The 8894-nt window shown below is 39.7% G+C and overlaps 1 protein-coding gene across 1 annotated transcript; it reads right to left on the reverse strand.

The window, feature by feature from the left end:
- Positions 1-1811: 1811 nt before the first annotated feature.
- On the reverse strand, positions 1812-3112 carry LOC129769409 (uncharacterized). The gene is made up of 3 exons (XM_055771675.1): positions 2569-3112; positions 2215-2500; positions 1812-2156 (listed from the first exon to the last, which is right to left on the reverse strand). The coding sequence occupies exons 1-3, from the start codon at positions 2745-2747 to the stop codon at positions 1935-1937; spliced, it is 687 nt and encodes a 228-aa protein (XP_055627650.1). The 5' UTR covers positions 2748-3112; the 3' UTR covers positions 1812-1934.
- Between the last annotated feature and the right edge of the window lie 5782 nt (positions 3113-8894).

Raw genomic sequence — 8894 nt, forward strand, 5'->3', positions numbered from 1 at the left:
GGTTTAATGGCCCTGAAAAGCGCCGTGTTTTACGGTAGCTGTTTTTTCCACCAAAGCAGTCTGTATAAACAAACTTTTTCCTTTTTCTACCTGCTGCCGTTTTGCGATTGCGTTTGCTACTCGCCACTCGCCACTCGCTACAACTGCCTGTTGTTGTCTTGATGTCCACCGAACCGAATGTGGTCTGTTCTGAATGCCGGTTTTCTTATCGTCGCGAGCAATTTTGCCACCCAACTCGACCATTTCGGCGGCCGAAACTATATAACGGTGGCTAGGTGGACTGGTGCACTGGTACTAACGCGCTCGGCCTAGCTACCCTTGCGGGGAACTTCAGACCAACACGCCTTTCCCTTCACTTTTCCTCCTTTGCCATATCCAACCATGGCTGCTTGTGTTGGTTTGTTGATGTGATGTGATGCGAAACGATGTGGTGTACGGTTTGGATGAGAATGGTCGTTACGGCAGCGGAGCGGGGATTTTTAAGCTGACTGGTTGGCTCGGGAATTACGCATGTGTGAGACTGCGACCAATGTTTCGTTCATTTTTTTCTTTTTCCTTTCCAATCGTGCTTCATTGTATTTCGCTGCTGCTCTGGTTGCCCGTTTTGGTCGGTACGATTTGAGGAGCACAAAATGGACCAATCAAAAATGGGCACATAATGCATTTGGACAATGCTTGATATTTCACAATTATTCAATTATTTATCTCAAGAAAAATGAAATGTTATTCGTTATGATAGATGCGTAGATATATTTTCTATCAATTGATGCAAAAACCTTTGCGATCTATTGAGAAATGCTCGAGTTATAAGCGTTCCAAATCTTGCATTTTTTCCTACTTGTTCAGTGCCTAGATTCTCATTTCACCCCCTATATCTTCCGGTTAGACGTAGTCCTACGTCAAAAAGTACAGTAAGTTACATATAATGCGACATACCGAGGCACCACTCAGTGTCGCATTGGAGGGGTTTTTGAGCAGACTTTCAATGTGGGGCCATAATTTGAGCCCCGAACTCATTATCTACAACAATGTCCAATCAAAGGAAAAAATATCCAATTAAACGTGTTGCATCACAGGTCTATTCAATTAGCTAAATGTCGAGTTGGATGTAAATTTCTGTACAACCAAAATCAAAACAAAAGCCGAGACACAATGCCCAGACAAAAACCCAAGGAACCGTCCCTCTCCGTCAATTATTCTTTTCTACAAATCCTGCCGATCGTTTTCGTTGAACGTATGCTGACGGGTCGTTACGTTGCCGGTGTATGTGAATGTTTTCATAAGAATTGCATGGTAGAATAACTGACGTAACGTGCCGTGACGGGAAGTGAACGTGACGTGGATGTTGTATGTGAATCGCACTTAAGTGTGGATGTGCCATCCGGGCTTGCCGACGTGCCGAAAACCGATTCGAATCATGCCGAACCCAACCCGAATTCACTTCTGTACGATTTTTGTTATGTCTTATGTTCATGTTATTCTTATGATTTTCAACAAATAATGAAACACAATTTGTATCGTTTTATTCTCCCTTTATTTTCGAATATGCTGCTTTTTATATTTTGTAAATATCACTTCTACTTTCGTTGTTACGAGCATTTCCGCAAACATCTGCAACTTCGCCGATTCAGCCCGGTATTCTTCGCTTAGGCACGTTCTTTTCGCCGGTACTAAAAGGTTTAATAAAGAAATATTTTGAATAGATAAATTGCAATTCGCAAAGAGTTCCTTTTACGATTTTTTTCGCGTGGGACTACGTCTTTGATTTCAATACACGGGGTAGTTTTTCGGAATTGAAAATAAGAATGTAATAAAAACAGAAAAGATAAAGAGCGTATATTACACGTAATCATTATTGCTATACATTATGATCCATCCCGCTTCTTTTAAACGAATCATCCATGAAAAGAAACATTGGCCAGCAAAGAAAGCATTCAGCAATTGAAAACTCGAACATCTTTCCACCAGTTCAGGGTATAGTGATATTTTTGGAGCTCTATTCCTCCCATTGGCACACTGTAGAAATGTGACCCCAGCTTCCGCCGCGGTAATGAAGCCTCCAGCAGATGTATCGGGAAGCAATCCAGCGATGGGGTCCAGTCGCAATGCGGTGGAAGTAGTCTTCGCTTCCAACCAACCCTTTTGTACATCGATTGCTGTCAAATCATGGCAAATAAGTATTGTTAGAAGATTAAAAAATCAATGAAGTTCTACCGAGTCATCACGTTGGAAGACAATCAACTCAACGTAGGGCGACAGCTCCGGTTTACTCGAAAAGATGCGATACACTCCTTCTGAGTGGATGTAGTAGATCTTCAAATTGTTGCTGTAGAAATAGCGCAAGAAGCGTGCTTCCTCGCGAGCCATAAGTTCCTCGTTGAATACGCAAAACTCAGCCTTTCTGCGCCAGGGCAGCATTTTGGTCATCCGAATTTGACCCCATAGCGTCCCGTAGCAAAGAATATGAGTGATACCTTGCTTGTCCAGGATTTGATGGATACTGTAATGAGGGTTTAATTATGAGAATGATGGTTTTTCCACTGTCTTTATCAGCAGTTCAGTCATTACGTCTCGAACAGCTGTTCCAATTCCGCTCGGTAAACCTCCGAGACGTTACAAGTATGCAACAACTTCTGCATATGAGCACCATTGTTATTATGTAAAGCGATCTGCCAGCGAGCTATGTAGTAAAAACCGAAACATAAACATAACAGCACTATTAACTTGTACAGTGAAAATCTAATCATGCTCAGCCAAACGTTGTTCTCCGGTCGAGTAGCAATTTTAATCGGTATGTGTTATCCATTGGTTTATTTGTTTTTAGTTAATTCCATCAATTCAATTCACTCGGGGCCACTTCTGCCACTGTCAACTGTTTTGTAATACTCCAGCTGAAATATCTACTTTGCCGGCTGTGTACTGGCGGAGCATGCGCTTAAAGAGCAGATTTCAGAAGAGGGTCCGGAAATTGTAAATAAAACGCCATTGGTTAGTTTATTCATCGAAATTTGTTTATAGCGAATTCGTAGCGAATAGCGAACCACTGACTGGACTAGTTCGTTCTCGCTAGTCAACGCTAGTCAATTCATTTTCTAGTCAAGTCACTTTTTGTTGCCTGCAACTACCGAAGCAGTTCTAGTCGAAGCAAAGCTGCTGAGAGTAGAGTCGGTCCTCATTTTTCAACTTTAAAGATTTCGGGCCCTAATCACCATTGTATCCATCAGCAAAGACTGTGCGCAAAAATATTAAAATCTGATGATATGAGGAATTTTACATTCAAATTTGTCAGTATAGTCATTTAAAATAGTTAACTACGTATAGAAATCAGTTTGCAGAAATTAAAATTCAGGGCAAAAGAATTTTGAATCAAATATCGGAGAGTTATTTTGACGTAGGACTACGTCTAACCGGAAGATATAGGGGGTGAAATGGAAATCTAGGCACTGAACAAGTAGGAAAAAATGCAAGATTTGGAACGCTTATAACTCGAGCATTTCTCAATAGATCGCAAAGGTTTTTGCAACAATTGATAGGAAATATATCTACGCATCTATCATAACGAATAACATTTCATTTTTCTTGAGATAAATAATTGAATAATTGTGAAATATCGAGCATTGTCCAAATGCACTATGTGCCCATTTTTGATTGGTCCATTTTGTGCTCCTCAAATCGTACCGACCAAAACGGGCAACCAGAGCAGCAGCGAAATAGAATGAAGCACGATTGGAAAGGAAAAAGAAAAAAAATGAGGGAAACATTGATCGCAGTCTGACACATGCGTAATTCTCGAGCCAGCCAGTCAGCTTAAAAATCCCCGCTCCGCTGCCGTAACGATCATTCTTTGTGTGGACACCGACTGGACAACATCGTTGCTGGACGAGCTGGACGGCGAGGGATCGAGTGCCTTTCTCAAGGCAAGAGAGCGGAGGTGGTAGCGCTGGAGTAGAGTAGTAGAGTAGAGTAGAGTTTTCAAAGGGCCTTTCTCAAGGCTAGAGACGAATGAACTGCAAAAGTTTAAAGTCTCTATAATACAAGACCTTCCTTCCTTCCTTCCGTAACGATTATTCTCATCCAAACCGTACACCACATCGGTTCGCATCACAACACATCAACAAACCAACCCAAACAGCCATGTCTGGACATGGTAAAGGAGGAAAAGTGAAGGGAAAGGCAAAATCCCGCTCGAACGGTGTTGATCTGGAGTTCCCCGCAAGGGTAGCTAGGCCGAGCGCGTTAGTACCAGTGCACCAGTCCACCTAGCCGGCGTTATATAGTTTCGGCCGCCGAAGTGATCGAGTTAGCTGGCAAAGCTGCTCGCGACGATAAGAAAACCCGCATTCGGAACAGAACACATTCGGTTCGGTGGACATCAAGACAACAGACAGTTGCAGCGAGTGACGAGTGGCAAACGCAATCGCAAAACGGCATCAGGTAGCAGAAGAAAAAAGTTTGTTCTTTATACAAACTGCTTTGGTGGCATATCCAGAACAAGGCGGCATCGAGGGCGTTCGAAATGGTTTTTTTCAAAACCACGAGTACTAAGTTTTCTAAATTGGAACCATTCCATAAAACAAGGCGCTTTTCAGGGCCATTAAACCTTCCAAAAAAGAGTTTAGGAAATACAGTTCAATGCTTTCTAAAACAATATCCAAAAAAAATAATAACACACAAATTGATTTTTTCATAATTTGTTTGCCAGGATATAATGAGTATGTGAATTTGGCAGTTTTTCTGAGCTTATTGATAGTTGGGGACTTTCCTGATTATTCAATTTTCACCAATTCTTAAATTGTTTCCAGATTGAAAGTACAGTAATTTACAATTAGTTCGACATTTAGCTAATTGGACGGACATGTAATGCGACTTATTTAGTTGGACATTTTTGTAAACATAGAGATCCAAATTATGACCCCACATTGAAAGTCGACACTGTACCACTGTCATCGCAAATGTTCAATTACAGGTTAAAATTACCTCCAATCCGACACTGAGTGGTGGTAATGCGACGTGCAATTGAATGTTATTTACTATAAAATATGTCATAAGCTGGATGGGAAGGAATTTTCCAACTGTGAAAGCTGTGGCGAGTGGCAAATGCAATCGCTAAACAGAAAGGTTTAGCCGAACAAGATGGGGATATCGAGTGATAACAAAACAATAAACTCTTTAGATTGAAGATAATTTTGTGATCCTGAAAAGGACCCTTTTTAGCCTGCATGTGAATCCAACGAGCGAAAAAATCGTAATGAATGTATTTTTTTGCCATCGCTCCCTTTTAACGCTCATTCGTTCGTCTCGTTGGACTCGCCCCTTTGGCTGAGTCTACCGATTTGTCTCTATCCTGTGAGTGTGTACCGCTAGAGTACAAAACGCGCGCTGATGACCACCTATGCATTTAAAGAGACGAATGAACTTTCAGAGTTTAAAGTCTCTTTAATTCAATACCGTTACCGTTACCTATGCATTCCCTTTTCTTTTTGTGGACACCGACTGCACAACATCGTTGCTGGACGGGCTGGACGGCGAGGGATCGAGTGCCTTTCTCAAGGCGGGAGAGTGGAGGTGTTAGCGCTGGAGTAGAATAGAGTACAGTTTTCAAAGAGTCTTTCTCAAGGCTAGAGACGAATGAACTGTAAAAGTTTAAAGTCTCTATAATACAATACCTTCCTTCCTTCCTTACCTATGCATTCCCTATCACAGCCATCATTTTGATTGTACGATATGTGCATACGCCAAAAGATGCCCGGCGTTGATAAGTACAAAGGTTTCAGAAAAAATCAAAAATCAACTAAAAGATAGTGAGAAAAAAATAAAACAATATATTTAAAATATATATTAAACAATAGCTGTCCCCTTTGTATAGTCCTACGTCACTCCGGTTATGTCCCCGACATTACCCACCCGTCTTTTTACACCCAAAGGTGTCATGTTTTTTTTTCTAAAGAATTAATGGCATTGCCAAGAAATCATAATCATCCAGGTTAAAATATGTTTAAAATAAAATTATTCGCAGTAAACATTTAAAAAAATAAAAAAAGAACCTATTGTTATCATAACTAATCAATTTTTGAGAAGAAAACATTATTCTAGCTACCTAAAACAACATTTTACATAGCATTTTGCAATTACACTGCCACTTATTAACGGTCACTTAAAAAAACATATCGTATTGGTAGTCCACCGTCTGCTTTCGAAAAAGGCGCACGTTGTAGTGAAAAGTTTGGCCAACCTTGCTATGGTGGATTTAGCACAAGGTTTTTCATTTATAACGAGAGACTGAATAACATCTATGAGCATGGATCAATTGAAGCAGGTTGCGTCAAATTTCGGGCGGAATTCTTCAGATATTGAAACAGAGGAACTTATATCAGAGGAGGAAGTGTTGAAGACGCAGATGAAGGACCTATTTCCTGGCCTGAACTCTTCGACGCCTTTAGGCACTTGAACATTATTCTCAGATATTCTCTCGAAGCATTTCATCCTAACATCGAGACGGTGCTACAAATTTTACTGACTTTGGCTCGCGCACACGCAGTTTCAGCAAGCTTAAATTGATTAAAAATTATCTGCGTTCTAAAATAAGCCAAGACCGATTCACTGGCTTGCCAATTCCGTTTTAGTGGAATACACGCAAGGCAAAAATTTGACTAGAGAATAAGGGTAGCTGACAACGATATTTCTAGCCTTCTAAATACGAACAAACTGCTCAAAGTAAACATTGGTATAAGTGAGTAGTTTTCTCAACATATTACAATCTCAAAACAAGTGAAAAAATCGAAAAAAGTGAAACTGTTTGGGGCGCAATTTTCGTAGTTTGCCAGGGGCAAACTACGCCGCTGATTGGAGGCAATAAACATATGCCAATACTTTGACCAGTCTCCAAAACAATATGGATGGGGATGATCTCCAGCACCGTCTGCTCCATTGGCGCATTCTTTTTCACAACCCTATATCACAATGCTTTCCGCGAAGCGACAATTCCAAATCGGAGGAAAGGAAAATAGTCACGAGGCGTCACATCTGTATAATACGTATAATAGGCGGAGGCAGGGTTGCCAATAACATTTTTCAAAAAACTGGAAAATTGCTCGTAAAAAACTGGAAGAAACTGGATCCTGTAAAACCGTTTTATTTTTAAAAATATCGGCTCTGAAATGATTTTTTTTTTGCTTGTACTAATGATTGAGCAATAGGATTTCCTTCAAAGCTTCGTGTAGTATTTATATGTAGTACATAAAATGGCGAAATAAACAATTAATTAACCATATCATTCGAGCAGATGCATACATCTACACTACAATATTATTCCAATACTAAAAAGAGCACTTCCAATACCTAAGCAACACTGATGAAGTGTTACTTTGGTATTGAAATTAAGAAATACTTTTCATAATTTTTTTTTTCTTTCCAATTTTGGTATTATTTTTTGGTATTTTATCAAGATCTAAATGAGATTTCCTGCTGCACATATTTGATAAATGTGGAATGTAGCTTACGAAATACTTAACCTAATGCAATCAATAACTCGATATTTTCAATTTGGCGACTTGGTCTCCTCTGACTTAACACCGACTATATTGACTCTATGATCATCTGAACTTTAGAATTATTTGGAGGATCTATAACATTTAATGATTATATAAACTCAACGCCAGCATGGCACACGGGGGCTCTTTGAACCTTTATGGGTAAGATTTCTTGCTATGTACATTGCCAGTTTCAGTTGAATCTGTAGTTCAATTGGTCTGATCTTCAGAATGTTTTGTGGGACCCAGAATATATGATATTTATACAAATTTAATAAATTTCAATTTCACATTTCAGTATCATGGCGTACGTAGATTGAAAGATGTTATTTCCATGAAATTCTAACTTTTGGTCGAAAATATAGTCAAAAGATTTTTATCACAGTGTCATTCGCTCGCCTAGTAATTGACGGAGACTTTTGTCTCGGGTTATTCACTTGCTTTTCTCAAACTTTTCCAAGCAGAAAATCTACATTGTGACATTGTATTTTTATTATTCACGGCCTAAACTATACAATAGATTAATCGAGATCTTTCAAACGACCACTTCTCGAATCGACGGTTTTCTGGTTACATAACTTTTCAATATTTAGTTTTATGGATATGGTTTTAGTCACAACCAAAACTTGAAGGCTGAAATAAACAAATTGAGTTATCGTAGTTCCGTTTTAGTGGAATAACTGCTATATTCAATTAATCAACGGTTTATCAAGCCAATTATCACTTCCAAACTTATAAAACTTAGAATGCTGTTGCGCAATATATTTTTGACATAGGATTACGTCTTTCGGGAACATATTGGGGTACAAATTGAAAAATGAAAATCGATCGCATCGTGAAAAATGTCCAATTTCAAACGCTTGTTACTCATTCATTTCATGATGGATTGATGAGATTTTTGCATCAAACGATTACGGCACTCCATAACAATTTTTCACATTGAATAAAATAGTATATATCATATAACTAACTATCGAACAATTGAAAAAATTCAACCCCTATCCAAACAGAGATACCCAGTCCTGATTGGTCGAAATTGACGTCATTTCTTTTTCGCGCCCGCTTCGTTCTCTCACCGGCAAGCTGCATGGCAATCGAGTAGGAGGCGCCTACTTCACACATACCAAATGATATAAAAGGAAGGAGCATTCGTGGATCTCATTCATTCTTACAACGGACGTGGAACGGACAACAACAAGTGGAGAGCAGCAGCAGTGAAAGCGGCTAATATATAGGCGAGCGTAGAAGTTGAGCGGTCAAAATGCGAGCTGTGTCTCACATCGAGCTTCTATGGCAGCATAAGCAGCGGCAAACAGTAGCAACGGTTGTTGAAACCGGTCTACTACTAGTGGCAGCAGCAAGCAT

This window comes from Toxorhynchites rutilus, chromosome 2, assembly GCF_029784135.1.
Source record: "Toxorhynchites rutilus septentrionalis strain SRP chromosome 2, ASM2978413v1, whole genome shotgun sequence".
In the NCBI taxonomy this organism is placed as follows: Eukaryota; Metazoa; Arthropoda; class Insecta; order Diptera; family Culicidae; genus Toxorhynchites; species Toxorhynchites rutilus.

What these genes read in the sequence shown, in the direction of transcription:
- LOC129769409 (XM_055771675.1), bottom strand. Translation starts at nt 2,747, where the DNA reads ATGATTAGATTTTCACTGTACAAGTTAATAGTGCTGTTATGTTTATGT. An exon ending in TTGGAACAGCTGTTCGAGAC is followed by an intron (nt 2,501 to 2,568) that starts GTAATGACTGAA and finishes CCCTCATTACAG; the next exon opens with TATCCATCAAATCCTGGACA. An exon ending in TCTTCCAACGTGATGACTCG is followed by an intron (nt 2,157 to 2,214) that starts GTAGAACTTCAT and finishes ATGATTTGACAG; the next exon opens with CAATCGATGTACAAAAGGGT.